General features: G+C 40.1%; 1 protein-coding gene across 4 annotated transcripts in view; it reads right to left on the reverse strand.

Annotated features, from left to right (window-relative positions):
• Window positions 1-17,275, reverse strand: part of dennd4a (DENN/MADD domain containing 4A) — a 29,453-nt gene extending 12,178 nt beyond the window's left edge. For 2 of the 4 annotated variants that reach the window (XM_026927134.3, XM_026927133.3), the window contains exons 1-16: window positions 17,018-17,275; window positions 11,798-12,144; window positions 10,932-11,178; window positions 10,555-10,624; window positions 9,928-10,097; window positions 8,572-8,810; window positions 6,754-6,820; window positions 6,567-6,625; window positions 5,714-5,858; window positions 5,401-5,576; window positions 4,827-4,927; window positions 3,853-4,074; window positions 2,852-2,997; window positions 2,408-2,434; window positions 771-904; window positions 60-192 (exon numbers count right to left, since the gene is read on the reverse strand). In XM_026927134.3, the coding sequence (XP_026782935.3) occupies window positions 60-192; window positions 771-904; window positions 2,408-2,434; window positions 2,852-2,997; window positions 3,853-4,074; window positions 4,827-4,927; window positions 5,401-5,576; window positions 5,714-5,858; window positions 6,567-6,625; window positions 6,754-6,820; window positions 8,572-8,810; window positions 9,928-10,097; window positions 10,555-10,624; window positions 10,932-11,178; window positions 11,798-12,108 (2,247 nt within the window). In that variant the 5' untranslated portion in view covers window positions 12,109-12,144; window positions 17,018-17,275. The remainder of the gene's footprint in view (window positions 1-59; window positions 193-770; window positions 905-2,407; window positions 2,435-2,851; window positions 2,998-3,852; window positions 4,075-4,826; window positions 4,928-5,400; window positions 5,577-5,713; window positions 5,859-6,566; window positions 6,626-6,753; window positions 6,821-8,571; window positions 8,811-9,927; window positions 10,098-10,554; window positions 10,625-10,931; window positions 11,179-11,797; window positions 12,145-17,017) is intronic. The other 2 variants (XM_026927135.3, XM_026927136.3) reach the window with 2 other exon arrangements.

A 17,275-nucleotide genomic window follows, 5' to 3' on the forward strand; every position in this document is an offset into this window, starting at 1 on the left:
AGGAGCAGCAATAGCCATGCTCTTTGATCTGGACAGAGAGATGGATAGGTGACACACACCTGTTTGGAGCGGCGGAAAATGGCAGCTGGGCTCCCAGGGCTGGTGTGTCTGGAGTTTGAGGTTGTCATAGGGATGCCTGGGCCCTCCTGGGGTTCACAGAGTTCAGCATTCAGCACGGGAAAGCCGCTGTAGCTACACAACACACATAAGTTATCCATCAATACTGCAGCACTTTCATCCAATTGTTTTTGTCCTACATGGATTAAAATAGGTTTGTTAGATTTGGCTGGTGAATGCTGATTGCAATGCAGCAGGGCAGAAGTGCTTTTGTTTTTTAATTATTCTGACTCCAAATTCTTGGCACGTATGCACAAACACACCATGCAAACACAGACTAATTGCAAAACATGTGGCATTTGCCACAGTGCATGAGAAATATTTCAGACTGAATATGCATAAGCTCAAAATGGGAGGCTGAAAAACAGCACAGTAATAGCTAAATCTCTAAAGCTGTAAATTTGATCACATGCTCTGCTAGGAGTCTATAAATCTGGATGGTGGATGAGGAGATTTGTAGACATTGGAATCCAGGGAAATTTTTTAATGTGGGCTTTACATCCCCTGGGGAATAGCTCAGGATCGCAGAGAGCTTTTTCTGCTGCTAAGCAGAGTTGGCTATCTTGTCATGACTGTTGTTTTGTAATGCTGTGCATGTATGCTTTTTTCTGTGTGTGTGTGTGTGTGTGTTTGTGTGTGTGTATATATAGTACCTATAAAGTATGGATGGCTCCTCTCCCTCGGGCACAGGAGGAAGCTCTGGAGGTGTGATGAACACCGTGTGCTCACTGCGATGTGATTTGTCCAACTCAATAAGTCTGGTGTCTTCCGGCCTCTCACTGTCAACCTGAGATTGAAGCACACTCATTATAAACTTGCCATAAACACACAAAAACAACACAATGGTCCAACAGTGGTGTGGAGGCAAGGGATTTCCTGCAGTTTGAGAGCTGCAGGATAGAACACTGGAAATAAGACTGAATGGGAGACTCGATAATCTTCTTTAACACTGGCTTATTTCACCTCTGCACCAAGAAGCCCAAATCCACCTAGCCTCTGACACACACACAAACAGAAACATATACACAGACAGACACACACACACACAGACACAGACACACACAGACACATACTCTGAGTGCAGTGACCTGGACTAAACACTGCTCACGGGGTGCAGACACATTACTCTGCAGTGCACAGGCATCAGACTAGCCAGTAGCTCAGAAGTGTCACGACACATTTAGCTTCCAGACTTCTCTGTCTGCATGACCATACAGACCCCACCATACACAAAGCACTGAAAGAAAGCATTTATTTTGTCAATTTGTGAGAGAAAAATCAGCTACTCAGGTTTCGATAGAGAGGAAACAACACTAAGAATTGTTTCTTGGCAGGAAGAGCTGACACCCAATAGCACTGATTGAGTTTGATTGCAGAACAGAGATTATGTCTGAACCACCACCCAGCTCTCTTAGAAGGTCATCATGGCATCAGCTCGAGCCTTAGCAGAAGTGTTTTAATGCGCTGGGCTCCACAAGCCCCCTCTAGGAATCTATATTCCAACTCTGTGAACTGCTTCAAATCGTGCTCAGCTAGCATTCTGTTCTCTGTGCAAACCCAGACAATGTTCTCAAGCCGCATTTGGCCCACTTTAAAATCAGCTCACACGGTCACTTCCATTATCAGTGCACCGCTAAAGCACTGTCCTTGGCAGGCTTTAAATGGCAAAGGACGAGACATGGCAGGCAATGACTTCCACTGTTTATGGCTCTAATGAACAGTGTGATCTGGAGCAGAGCCACCACCAGCTCTTTACTGGATGATAGAGAACGAGAGAAAAACAACTCATGCTTCAATGTGAATGAGAAAGAAGTTTTATAGCACTTCTTATGCCCATAAAAACAGATATTAATAAATCTTGAAAATGTTTTCCATGAGAGAAACGTTGGTAACGCACAACACATCATTTAATGTCTACATGTAGCTGGGTTCAGGAGAAATGGGTGGAGACAATGGAGCATATGAGGTGCGTCCTGGCAGATTCTGATTGTCTTGGCAGTAATGCAGAAGCGCATCTGTTATGTATTGCACTCTAATGGTGCTGTAATAACACATGCCATCAGCATAAAGTCATACATAAATAACATACACAGACTAAAAGTGTGACTGATGAACAGATTCTGTAAAGAATATTGCAGAATATGCAATATTCTTCTTCTTATTATTACTAATCTCTAAAGAAAAATGCTTGTTGCTCAAAGTCCAATCTTAAGTAAACAAATTCCAAAGAAGAATTCCATAAAAAATATTTTTTGCTCTTTATAAAAGACTACCAAATCTAGCTGCTTACCTTTCCTCCCTTTTCTGTGCCAAAGAGCTTTCCACGCAAGCAATAAATGCAGGGGTTAGATAAAAGAGAGAAAAAGAAAAATAGGCACAGAGGAATGGGCAGAGTAATTGGAGAAAGAAGAAAAATGGAGCATGTAACAAAGAATATTGCTATGAATTTACTGGTCTAATTGGCATAATTCTTGAGGAGCTTATAACTTTATTGTTCTTGCAAATCCTTACATATTTTTATACGGTTTAGTGTTTTTTTTTTCTTTTTCAGATCTTCACTACGCGTAATGCCTGGAATGTGGTCTAAAATACTCTTTAAACACTTTAGTGAGGCAAAAGCAGAGCTGGCTAAAATCTAGGCAATTTTTACCCAACATCAAACAAGGAAGTTTGTGTAATCTATACCCTTTTTTAAAAACTAATGCAAAGAGTAAATTCAGATAAAAATTTCTACCTTGTCTACGCAGTCATCAAAAAATGCCAAGCTTGCATCCTTATCACTGACAAAGGAGCACTCCTCAATAAAGCGGATGAACATCTGAGTCTTGGTCATGAGGGAGTAAAACTTCTGATGAGAGCGATCACGGCTCTTTAAGAATCCTGCAGAGAACATGAACCATTAATCCTTGTATTATTGTATTACATAGCAATGGATGTTATAGTAATTTAATTGAAGACTTTTAAAATATTTAAAGTATCATGTCCTCATCTCAAATATTAGCATTACTATGTAAGTATACATACAAAACCTCTCCCATGTTTGGGGATCCTCCTGATAGCAGGTGTATGTGTGCACAGATATGAGTCCAAATAAGTCATGCAGGTCATGTGACATGTTTCATATTTACAAAGGATCAGTCATTTTTGGCACTCATATTTCACTCTGTCAGAGTTCATAAATGCTTTAAAAATGGACTGGAGACCAAGATGGTCATGGGCAATCCTGATGTTGTCCTATGCCATAGATTGTTGTCTTGTTACAGGACATGCAGCATTTAATTTTTAACATTGTTTTCACATAGATTTTTATACGTAAATTGTAAAACAGAAACATTTTCCCTTTTGTGCCATGGGGTGTAAACAGTATATATATATATATATATATATATATATATATATAAATGAACAGTCATGCTGTTGTTTCAGGCTTGACTTGTTCCAGATTTCAACATTCAGCCCAGCTGCAGAGCTCAAGAGTTCTCTCAGTGAACTCCAGTGGGCTTTTCCAGCAATAAACAAAACTCTGGAATTAAGATTTCATTGTTTTTGAACATCGAAATTTCCTCAGGGTTGACACTATTATGGCTGTCTGCACTTTTTTTTTTTTTTTTTTTTTTTTTTTTTTGCTGTGGGTTTTTCTTTCAAACCACAGGACATCTGTTATCAGATTCAATCTGAGCCGCAATATGGTGTGTTTAACTAAATCTAATTAAAACAGTTGAATGAGAAGCCTACCTTGCAGGTCAAAGAGAGAGCTGGCGTCAGTTGCTTTTTCTGAGGGAGCCTGAGTAATAGGAAGCAAGTAGGAGCGGTAACCCTTTAAGATGGCTGCCATGAAGCGCAGGAAGGCTTCTTGGATCTCTATCTCCAGCGCCTGGAGACTCTTCTCCCCGCTGTCAGGGTCTCGCTCACTCATAGCTGCATCTATCTGGCCTTCCTCACGACTCAGCAAATAATCTGCACAAAATGTACACAGCTTACATGAGTAAGGTCAAACAGGCTCCATTTCTATCTGATCTGGAGATACATTTTACTGTTTGGTGATAATGTAAGTAACATTTGGTCTGATGATGATATAGTAGCTTTGAACATTTACATGTTTTATACATAAAAAACATGATTTACTCCTTAGACCATTCCTCTCAGGACTGCAATGAGTACACGCCACTCCCTGTAAATCTAAACAGTCAAATAATATTATGAACATGCAAAGATTTATTGTTTTTACTGCAGTCTTTAAGGTCAACATAGCATGGTTTAGTTTATCTAAAGCACATATTAAGGGACATACATCATACTTTACGTACTCGCACATAATGTACTGTATATGGCCGACAAGAATGAAGTTTAATAGCCTTAACCGAACTATCAATCAGCACCTAGATAACATCACAAGGCTAAGCAGACATTCAGATATTGACTCTGTCGGTGGCAAGCACTGAACTCTGTCTCTAAAACTCAAAGCTTCTCAAGGCTCAGTACTGTTACCTTATTTTATTCTGTCAACCATTAATAAAAAAGCTGGATGAGTGATAAAATGATTCAACGACACCTGAAAAAGGACATGGCATAACCCGCTACAACCACTCAGACAGGTCTTTCTACTGCAGTGAATTGTGCTAAATGTGTCCTTGAATGGAGACTCAGAGAAGAGGAAAAAGAGAGAAAAACTCTCCACTCTGCTGACACCATACTGACTCCAGACTCACCCTGCACCAGCTGCTGATGGAGATTGCTGAGGGTGTTGATCAGACGTTTGCAGGCTTTCCTTGGCAGGATCTTCCATGTCAGGGCTCGGCGATCTTCTTTGCTGAAACCAGAAACACACAAGTTTATCATTAAAGGGAGGAAGAAACAGGTAAACAGTGCAGAAAAGAGGAGATAGAGCCAAGCCCAAAGACAGTAGAGTTGAGAACTACATCTGACAGCTACAGGACCTCCATGACCTCCATAAACTCTTCAGCATTCTCCATCTGGCTGACAAACAGGAGCATGTGGTTACCAGATGTGCGACTGGGTGTCTTATATTTTACAGAGTGCTGCTCATTCAATATTAATGTAATGACCAGCAGGATCAAGATAGCTTCTGGCAAAATCATTATCAAGAATCTCCTCAAGAAATCCTGGTCATAAATGAAAGCCAGCAAATGTAATATTATGAGAGGGAAAACGGGATTGGTAATTTTATGGAAGAGTGGAAAAGGTCAGCTGAGCTTCAGGTCATTCTTTAAGAGAAGCTCCCTGAGGGGTTCAAAACTATGCACATGTCAAAAGGTCACTCACTGTGAGATGGTGTTGGTGTCCAGGTCCACACAGCTGATGTCAGCTGGTGGCTCATACAGGTCAAAATAGCGTGAGTCCACACCAACTATGAAGGGGCATGGAGCGCTGAGCACATCGGCCAGCGCCAGCGGGCACAGGGGAATGTATGGGCATGGCCAGTGGAAGGGAAAGATCATCTGCAGGCAACACAATTCAGTGCTCTATTATAAACTCAACAGAAAGCAATTAGTAGCAATTGTATATGTGGAGGTAAAAACCCCAACAGGTTTTTATCACGAGTTAAAATGTAAGAAGCTTTGCAGGCAGCACTCACTGACACCAGAGCCTCGGTAACACTGGTTAGCACAGCTGGCCGCAGTGAATGCACCAGAATCTTGTGCTCGGTCACAGCCAGAACCAGCAGAGTTACAGCGTTTTTAGGACCCAGGTTTAGCAGCAGCGTGGAGAGACTTCCACCACTGAGAAACAACACAAAAGGGGAAGCACACATTCACATACAGACATTGTGTCAGGAAATATAAATTATACAAGACCTTGCCTTGAACTTGGATGAGTCAGTTTTTCATGCACATATCAGCATCTGCCTGTCAAATTCATTTAAATATTGCCTTTGAATTTTAAGTACCTTAAAATATTTAGTATCTGAGTGCATAAGTACATTAATAAGCTTATAAATCTAGACATCCATAGACAGTGCAAACACTAGTAGGAGATACACTGAGCATTTGTATCACATAAACCATGGAAAGTGAAAAATTAAGCAAACAAAAATATGATGAGACAATATCATAGTCTTAGTAATGTCTCAGACTTGTTTTATTTACCTATGGTTCTGGTCCTTTTCACTGATATTTGATCTTACATTTCTAGGTGACCCAAGATGAACATAACAATCCACCGCAGTTAAGCAGAATCTTAATTCTTCCTCTTCATTACATATACAGTATGTAGAGACTATATGCCTCATATGATGCCATTTGAGATTTAACAACTGAAAATTGTGACTTTGATCAAGTGTATTGGAACTATGTGTATGTAATATTTGTTCATTTTGCTTAATTCTGGCTATTTATGGAAAATGTTTAAGAAATCATGCATCCTAGTAGAATACTATTAGAATTCAATAAGTAAAACTGGCTCCTGTAGACAGTGGGTGTGTGACCTACCTCAGAGGCAGAGGAGAGGAGACAGGCTGGCTCAGCATGAGGTTATCGTGTGGAGATAACTGTGGAACAAACACACATCCCTACTTAAACATTTGTGAGGCCAGATTAACCACCACTCCTGCAAAAATGTTGATATCCTGTATGCACACATGGAATAAAAGTCAGGAAGCATCTTGTAAAAACTCACCTGGACCAGAATGCGTGGTCTTTGAGAAGATGGGAAAGGAACTTTGTGCATAAAATGAGAGATATGCCTGTAATAAAGATGGAGAGAAATATAATATCTAAACACAGAGTATTAATATAGAGTTTCATTCTTAATTTAACTGGACAATTTTGGTATGACTGTTTACTCTTATTTATTTAACAAAAACAATATTTAGTTTGTGTACATATGATTCATACTTTTTATGCCTACAAGGGTTTCGACCCACTTTATATTAGTAAAATATGCTAATGAAAAGAATTCATAGAAATTAATAACAATAATAAATATGCACAATTTCTCCTAGAGACCAAATAAATCAGGGTTGAGAGCTCTGTGTGCTTTTTTTTTTTTTTAACATTCTTGCAGGAAAGACTTTGTATGCTGTGCCTCAACCTTGCTTTTTTTTCCCTCCAAGCATGTATGATTATACCATTGGATTCGTTTTGATGAGTAGATGTCATTTATTACATGATATTGAGAATTTATATATGCATTTTTAAAATATGATTTCACTTCCTGTTTTACTCCTTCACTATCAAGTTTGTTTGCATGCCATGGGCAAACGGTTTTGAATATCAAAAATCCGTCTGACGACATTTATGCAGCTTGGTCTGAAGATGATCCAAAAGTGTTGAGGATTGGACAAAAATTGAAGGCTGTTAAAAGTTTTAAAGAGTTTTCAAGAAATTCCAAATGATTCATAAAATACAAAGGTGGCCATGAAATCTCTTACATCATCTGACCTTAGAAGCTTCCAAGGAATCAGGCAAAACAAGGATCATGATGGGAAAACCAAAGACTTCATAACTACTGAGAAAAAAAAGTTTTTCCTTATTATAGGGACACCTGGCAGTCAAATGAGATGAAACTTAATAGGGTCTCTCAAGAACTCATTCTTGAGGTGTGTGGCAAATTTGGTGTGAAAATGTCAAAGCGTTGCTGAGATATATCTAACCATCCTTCCTTTTGTGTATTGGCGTCTAAAAAATTGGATGGAAAATTTTTGCATTGACATGACTCAGCATCATGTCAGAAATCAGATGACACCAGAATTATGAATTTATTCCAAATGGTTCCAGAGTAAATAGCAAAAAAATATGACATGAATATTTTTGGGGACCCTGGGGGTGCCGTCCCAATAAGTATTCTCAAGGTTTTTTTTTTTTGTATTCTCAAGCTTTATGTCGAGCCATCAAACCGCTGTCAAGATATGGCCTCACTTCCCATTCATTTGCGTGCTACAGATGAATGTTTTTGAGTATCAGAAAACCTGAACATTTGCTGAGACTAGTCTGAAGATCATCTGAGCCAAATTTGGTGAAGACTGAACAAAAGCTGTGGGCTGTGAAAAGGTTTGGCGGAAAATCCAATATGGTGGAAAATGATGTCATCAGGCTGTTGAAATCATGTGCTAAGGATTAATGTGGAAAAAGAATTTTGTTCCTACATCAAACAGTTCAAAAGTTATAACCAAAAATGTACCTTGAAAATTGACCTAATGGTAACGCTAGATGCATTGAGGAGCACAGTCCAAAATTGGTGAAATGACTATTGGCACTATGCCCAATCAGTGTGCCAAATTTCACAACTTTTTACGTTTTACTCTTTTTACTTTTCACTGACTTTGAGCATATAATAATAATAATAATAATAATAATAATAATAATAACAACACAAAGAAAAACAAAAACCTTTGTTGCTTGACCTCTAATTATGTTAATTATATCAAGATTCTAAAACTGTAACAAATGAAAAAAGAAATAGTTCAAATATGGAGAGATTTGGCAAGGCACTCACTTCTCAATGGGCAATGTGTGAGGCCCAGAAATTGAGTAGCGGTAGAGGAAGGTGAGGAAAGTGCGGAAAGCGTCGAAAAAGGGCCAGTGAGAAAGAAGGCAGATGCTCTTGTTGGTGTGGACCATCATGGAGTCCTCAGCCCTTAGGCCACTTTCTTGCAGGCCCAGCTGTGTGCGCTGTCTATCAGTCAGACGTTCTTCTGGGTACATCTCGTAAAACTGGATCGCTGCACCATAAACCTAGAAATGCAAGACATGCTAATCAACAAAATCAAAGTGTACCAAACTAAACATCACAAAATAAACACAGCACAGCTGTCTCTACTGAGCCACTTGTCTCATCAAATTAGTCAAGTGCATAAGATGAAGGGTTTTAATCTATTTCTGAGAATGATTCCAAAACATATTCAAAGCATGAAAATTCAAATCTTTGAGATGGTCACTTGAGAGACGTAATTTTGGTTTTTTTTTTTGGCTTTGTTTTTCTATTCATAGAAGCTACCCATATCTTGGGGTAGTTTTGCTTCTTTGAAGTTGCTACCTAAATGAATAAATTACAGAATGGAGCAACATGAGAGCAACAGGCTGGGGATTAGTGTGCTTGTAGAGGGAGCAAGAGGAGTGCACTGAAGTATTCACTGCTCCAAATTCACTCTCTGCTAGCCCAAACAGAGATTGCTACATACATTACTGCCAGAAAACTCAACCGCTTTTTTATATTTATCCACAACATCTGTAGCATTGTGTGATGGACAATAATCTTGGAAAGATTCTTTTCTACTGAGAAATCCATTTATTTGAATCTCACTCATTCAGGAGTCTAAGGCAGTTAAATTACATAGATAAGACATGCATGAGAAAATGTGCAGTACAAAATTATGTAAGATTTCCGTGAAGTTTTGTGGCATATATGGGTGATAAGGCATAAATCAAGGAGCTTCTGTGTGTGTTCTGAAAAAATCAGTTCCATCTTTAAGAGAATAAATTCTCGTAATTTTCAAATATCTTTGACTGAGGAATTCATTAAAGCATTGCGTGCAGATATGTCCTATATCTGTAAGTGAGACTGGCCTAAACAGGTTTTACATTCTTTTCTCTGTAATGTTGTCTCTGTACCAAAATGTTTGTCTATGCTAAATCATACACACACTACAGATTGAAATGAGGTTGAAAAACACTGGAGTATTTTGTTAAGCAGCCCAATTTTGAAATGTTAATTTCCCTGATTGCTTCACATATCAGTGTGTTACTGACCGAAATTCCTTGCACAGTTTCTTTTGTCATTTTTGTCTGATTTTTTTTTTTATAATATTGTTAGCCTGTGTGTAAGTGTAGTTTTATACATTTATGCACTTACCTTCTCTCCAGAAGCTCCAGTGAGAACAAATGTCGAGAATACAGGGAGAGAGTATTTCGTTTGAGACGGCCAGCACTCTATGGATGCTCCCATTGGCAGACAGAAGAGGGGCACTGACTCGGGCAAAGGGAACGATTCATAGTCCTCTTCTGGGTACCGTGACAGCAGGCCTAAAACAGCCAACAAATATCACTCTTAGCACTTCTAACAAAAACTCTGCTTCCCCCAGCACAAATGATCAATACCACACAGGCTGTAAGTGCTTAGTATTGTCTTTCATGTGGAAGGCTTATTAGAACGAATGGGTTGGAACTAGAAACTGATTTTCATCCTACTGCGATGCGTCGTCCAACTATAACACAACAACACTATCCCCACGAGCAGAACATGTTCTGGCAAAAAACAGCTGTATGATGATTTCATAGCCCCTCACCCTGGGAGAGTATCACTTATATCATGGACACCACCCCATCTCTCCCTATCTATCTGAAGAGATAATATCAGACTGCTGCACTGTGCTGTTTTTGACCGATGCTTACTAATCAAACAAAGAAAATTTATTTCCCATCTGGTGCTAAACTATTGCTATACACAATAGGTGATTTGAGTACATTTTGCACAACAAACCTGCTTTGAATGCAAGAGTGTTCGTTTTGGCCAAAGACTTTTTGTAGCACAGGTACACAGAGGACCCCCACTGCAAAGGGAAAGAGAACAGACAAAACAGACCCCATATTACTCTGAAGAAAGAATTATGAAGTAGTGTAACAGGCAGCCAAATTTTTTGGATTGGAAAAACAGAGTGTAAGAAACAAGAATACAGCTACTGAAACCCACATTAGCCATGTTTACCAAGCTGCTGAGAGTTAATCTTGTAGCAGCAATGCTGCTGTTTCAGCACTTGGCACTGTGTGTGGCTTTAATAGCATTGAGTTATTCTACAGCAAAACATTGCCAAGGTCTACATATAATTGTATGTGTAATCCTACGGTGAGACCACTAACCATGCTGCTGTTCAGGTTTTTGTCCACTTTGCAGAAGGCATATGGTGGTGTTTCTCCTTTGCCGGGAATGATAACACAAATATCTGTGACGGCCAACGTGGCATGAGAATGACACTCGGGCGCACGGCGGTATGTGATGTAGATTCTCTGTGAGGAAGAGCTGCTGATGTTGGCAGGGCGACCGGAAGGTGTGGTTTGGATGATGTGACATCCAGGCTTCAACTTCTCCCTCCACTCATAGAGGACACTGGGAAATAGTAACGAGAAAATAATAATTTAGAGGCATAGATGCTCCAAATTATGCATTTACTTTTGTGGTATTTTGCTACTGTATGAAAGCAGTGTGGGAACGTGTGGGAAAGTTTCATGGAATCCCTTCCAATACCCATAAAAGAATTTTTATCTATGATTTAAATAAACAAAAGTTTTTCCAATACAAAGCAAAAAATGCCAGCTATGCGGTCACTAGGCTTTTCACTTTGTATATACTTTTTGTAATGTGTCTGAATGAATGCCTCAAAAAGCAATGTACCTAGTGTGTTAATGATAGAACTGCAAATACTGCATCATGTAACTCCTGCCTTAAAAAGCTGAGCAGATAACTCACATAATACCCACTCAGTGGTACAAAAGACCATTCTTCAACTCTGCAAATCACTAAGCCCTTATTTCCAAAATATTGAGATTGTCAGAGATATCTGGACAGACCTAATAGTTATTTACTTTAGCAGTAATTGGAAGGAAACACTGCTGCACTAAGATGCTGTTATTATCCATTTCCCTGACTCCTATTATATGCCTATTACGATCGGCTCCTGTAATTTGGAGCTCATTGTAATAGCTAAGGGTAAACAGAAGTGACTCACCCAAGGTCAGTGAGAGGAGGCTTGTCTCGTCCTCGCCTGTAGCACAAGAAGATCTGTGGGCCAATGATGCTGCCTCCGTTCAGCTCAGCGGGAAGGCCCGAGGGAGTGCACTCGATGCAGGTGTAGCCCTGCGGCACCTCCTCGCCCTGAGAGCGAAACACCACCGCCACATCTGTGATTGGAGCCTCGGCTTGTGTTGAGCTCCTCTGGCAGCTTTCATCACATGTTATGTCCTCTTCAAAGGGCTCTGAGGACTCAGTGAGGCCCGCCACCACAAAGTAGTCTGCTACACGTGGGCTTTTGTCCTCCATCTTCTAGCTTCCCCATAGAGAGAGAAAACAGTAGAGCTGGGAAGAGTTAAGGAGGGAGAGGGAGAAAGTGAGAGATAGGGTAACCACACACATGAGAAAGTAGGGCATGCAGCGTCTATGTTACAGAACGTTGCTCACTTTAGAAAGTTATGTGAAACTTAACTAGCATGAGCTGCATATGCCAGATGGAGAATAAAACATAATAACAGCAGGCAGTACCTCAACACTGCAGACTTTCGAAACAACGGTAATGTTTTGCACAAAACTATGACTAAGATTGACTAAGTTGCAAGCGGTCTATCTATAGCATAATTTAGCATACAAAATACATTCCAGCAGATCTTTCATATTTCACTGGAGGACATTTTAAAAAGCTGACCTTTGGGTTTCACAGAGAGGCAAAAAATAATATGGCTGTTTTGCACATTAAAAATTCACATTTAGCATGAAGTTACAGAACTCATGCAGCAACTTTCTAAGATCTAGATCCATGATTGTATTCCTCAAGGTTTAAACATCTAACACGCCATTCTGTTACATACACTCACGTGTGCGCGCACACACACACAAACTAAAAACTGTTTCATATGCCACAATCTTTGTAATAAATACTCCCAAGACCATATGGTTGCAATTATCAATCATTCCTGCTGTGCATAACGGCATATGTCTGACTGTATAAGCTGTACGTCTTTAAAGGCATCCGTTAGAGCAGAAATTAAATACAGTTCATATCATAATACAAATTAAATATAGTGTTACATGAATAAACAGCATGCATGAAGCAGAACTACACTGTTGGGACAGTGGAACTGTCTCTCCAAAACAACAAACATTTCTATTAAGGATGCCACAAGCATCTCTGCACTTCCAGAAAATTGGCCAAGGCAGAGGAATTTACAGCACACATGTACAAGTGCCTCCACACTCTAAAGCACAGCCCTGTGTAGCTGGTTGAGTGTGACTGATTCTCTCTATCGCTGTTTCATGGTGCCATAAATAGCAATGAGACTGTGCCCAGGCACTATGTGTGGCCTGACACACGCACACACACACACACAAAAAAAACACTGATGCTTATAACTATATTCATATGCTGTGTTGTCTCTGCCTGTTGCAACTCTAATATTTGGCTAATAATCATGGATCATGAATGGGTGTAACCAGTACATTCCACAAAGACCTATCATCATACACAAGATCCCTTAACATTATTAATTTTAACATGCTCTAATACTAATATTATTATACACATTACTGTCTAGATCTAATTTCCAGAGTCCATTGAGTATCTCTTACAAATACCCTTACAAATAACGATTTGTGTGTTTCGCACAGTCACAAGCCAGGAATAACAGGGTTATAAGCTATACTTCGGTCTCATGATATCCAATACATCGTAATATTTTTGACTTCATATGCTAACAGTAATAGGCCATAGTCAGACAATCGTGCAGGCTCAGTTTACAGGCTGCTGAGCATCATCAGCAGCACTGACACAGCAGACGAGCACTTTCTCTGGCTCTCTGTAGGGTGTCAGTCAGTCAAGAGCTTTGGAGGTAATGGCTTTGTGGTTTGCATTATGGGCCAGTAGTGTCACGGGACTGAGCTTAAGAGCTTAGAAAAAAAAAAAACCTCTGACCTACTGACTAACTCCTCCATCATGAATAAAGAGTTCTTCTTCCACTTCTTTGTTTTATTAAACTGGTCGGCTACAGAGTGTGCAGAAGCATCTTGTCATATATTTTGCAAATGGGCACAAAAATAACTAATTTAAATACTCGGAATTAGACTCAGAGATCAAACATGGACTATATAACCCAAATCTAGCTCAAGGTTAGTGACACATCTAAGAACACGTGCTCCCGCTGACTCATTTAAGAAATCAATATGCATTCCAATTCATTTTGTCTCTGTTCGATTTTGAATCTTTAAACCAAATTGCTCTGAGTTGGAGCCACAACAGTAAAGCAACAGCATTTCTGATTTTCTCTCCGAGGAAACCGACACGAAGCCACCCACTCACAAAACTCTCTGTTCCCAGATCCACCTACATCCCCGCACATCTCAGACCACAGAGTGCGGCAAACTCTACTGCAAATACGGAGGTGAAAATGTAGCAGATGTATCACAAGTTAAGCGAGAGATTTTGGATTATATATAGAGACATAATCTCTTGGACCAGCAACCACGCCATCCGCCGGGACTGGCAGTATGAGCAGAGAAATCATAATCCTCACCATGGCAACAATGGTGAAAAAAATAAATAAATAAAAAGCAGCAAATATATGTTGTTTTGTGTTGTGCCAGGAGAAAGAAAATTACACCCAAGATTTAAAAATGAGAAGGACATTCTGTATAATTGATATTTTAAGCCCAAAGACAATTGCAATTTGATGACAAGCGTTGTAGTCTGAAAAATCCATAAATAAATGCATGATTTAACTAATCTACTTTCAAGTTGGAAACAATCTTGCCAATTATACAATAATGTCAATTATGATAAGAGAAATGTGAATGTCATGAATAAATAAACTTCATGAATAAGTGAAGCCCAGGAAAGCCTTCAGGTAAACAACATTTATGTCATTCAAGTAACAGAAATTCCTGAGAATGACTCATGCTGTGACAAAAATGGGCAAGCACTGACAGGAAGTTGCTGCCTGATTGAGAAACACCACAACAGCATCACACAGAGACATCGAGTTGGAGGAATGTCCGGAAGCATACTGGAAGCTGAGCATTTCATCACAAACTCCTACACAGCGGACATCCTGCCAAGGAGAACCTGCGTAACTGCAACACTGAATGCGTAAGTACAATCTGCCTCCTTGGGAGGCTTATTAAAGAACAGGGAACTAGTCTGCTCAAACGATGACTGATTTCCGGACCATCTCTAAGGAACTGTGTACCAGGAGAGCTGACCTCAGTCTGTTACTCAGAGTAGTTCTCTTTTCTCTCTAAACTGACTTGGTTAGGATGAGTCACACTACTGAATTTTGACAAAGCCTTGGAAACCAGCTCAGGATAACACTGCGGTACAAGTTAAGTTTTGGCAGTAAACCATGTGAAATGGGCACTTTGGGCAAATAAATGTAATACAGGCTTTCTAAGCACACTCAGACCTAAACATGGATAGTATTGGAGTGCACATTAGTGACAACACAGCCTTACAGACTTAAATTATGCCATTATGAAAAAAAGAAGCTTTCACTAGAGATAATGGACCTGCCATAGTGTAACAGCATGCCACCTTCCACTATTGCTTATCTTTACTGTCAAGGATACTTCCTTGCATCTGCTACAAAAGCCTCTGCCTTCTTTCGCCATCCTGTGGCTCTGAGAAGGCTACGGATAGGCCAAATCAAGACACTGTCAAAAACAATGTACTTGATGTCATACAGCTGTTTCAAAGCTGGGTTTGCTGGCCCAGAGCCAGCGTCTCCTGCACTAGGGAGGTTCCTGCTAACACACAGCTCTGGAGCAGTAGGGAGGCCAAGGGGAGAATGCAGGAAGCGGGAACTCATACAGCACATTTGGCCAAGCATCTGGTCCTGCTTAAGCCACGGAGGTGGACATCTGACTCCTCGGCACCATGAAGAGACACAAGCAGACATCTGCATACTTAGGAAAGGAGGAAGCCAAGCTATTTCCAACCAAAAATGTTTTGTCTGGCAGATCTGGGTTACAGGAAAGACAATAAAATGTGTTTCTGCTACAAAAAGCAGTCAGTTGTTTAAAGCTGCGCTCACAGACTGAGGTTGGTCACGATGATGAATGTAATTCAATTAAAAATCGGGTGTTGCCTCAGACAGGCTATAAAAACTTGCAATATTTTTTTGGGGAAAAAAAAAGAGCATGATAACATGGCTAATGCCTTAGGTGAACATGCCACAAACAATGCATGTGATGAGATGTTAGACTACACATTTTAGGAAATGTGCAGTCGAGATTCAGACAAGCCTCCTTGCCTGACCAGCGTGGGCTGGCAAGCTTGACCACAAAAATCTCATCAGCTTGAATGAAAAACAGTGTAAGCCAGCATAGGAGTGTACTCCTCTGGGTGGGGTTTCTGGTCAGTCAGGGCTATAGGGGAATTAAAGAAACTTACAAAAAAAAAAAAAGAAAAAAGACAGTAAACATTATCCGATGAACATAACCATAACTGATGCATTTAAACAACACACAAGGAAACCTGCGTGCTTCTTACACACACAGGGAATTCCTCAGAAATCAGACTTGAGACTGCCTATGAGGTAACAGACACAGTCTCTTCATTTTAGCTACTTCTAATCCCACTGTTATGCAAGTGAATAAACATATGGTTTATTAGGCTACACGTTCAATAAGAAAGTAACACGCTGTTGTTTTCAATACATCAAAGCATCCCTTTCCACCAACCATTTAAAAAACCACTGGGATTGTTTACATACCTCGGTACTAATGGACTAAAGCCGCCCTGGCCTGCAACAATCACGCCGAGAAGACAGAAAAACATATTGCACACATATAAACACAGATAGTGCCCTTATTATTAGATATCGAGGGCCAGGTGAGTCAAAAGATAGCATCAATGACTCCAGCACCCAAGCAAGGCTCACAATCATTTGTAAATATCTAAGAAATTTATGCAAAGACATATATAGAGTATATATACAGAATATCACAGACCACCGTTAAAAGGGGATTTCCGAGCTGATGCCTGAACTGAACATCAGCACAACACAATACAAATACACGAGCGAAATCAGCGCATCATGGACGTGTGGTGCTGCTCACCACCACCGACATCACCGCTCTCTCAGTTACGCAACATATCACGGGCAATTCACCGCTAAAACGGCTAAACATGTTACCTACAAGCCACCAGAAAAAAGAAAACATACTGTAATCATCTAAATCCACTTACGGTTTCAGTAGAGCTGCGCTGTGATGATCAGTTCATTGAAGCTCAGCCGCGTTCTTACTCAGCTTGAAACATTAGTATTTCTTATACCACCTACAGCTCTTATCTGACATTTTTTACCAACAAACAAACAAATTCTTTATATATTTATGTATCAAATTCTGTATTCTTCGACACGGCCGTCACCACAACCTCGCTGCTGGCCGCTTTGGGATGCGCTGGGCTGGATTCTCGCGCACGCGCTTATCAGAACCTGCTGGC

This window comes from Pangasianodon hypophthalmus, chromosome 6, assembly GCF_027358585.1.
Source record: "Pangasianodon hypophthalmus isolate fPanHyp1 chromosome 6, fPanHyp1.pri, whole genome shotgun sequence".
Taxonomy (NCBI): Eukaryota; Metazoa; Chordata; class Actinopteri; order Siluriformes; family Pangasiidae; genus Pangasianodon; species Pangasianodon hypophthalmus.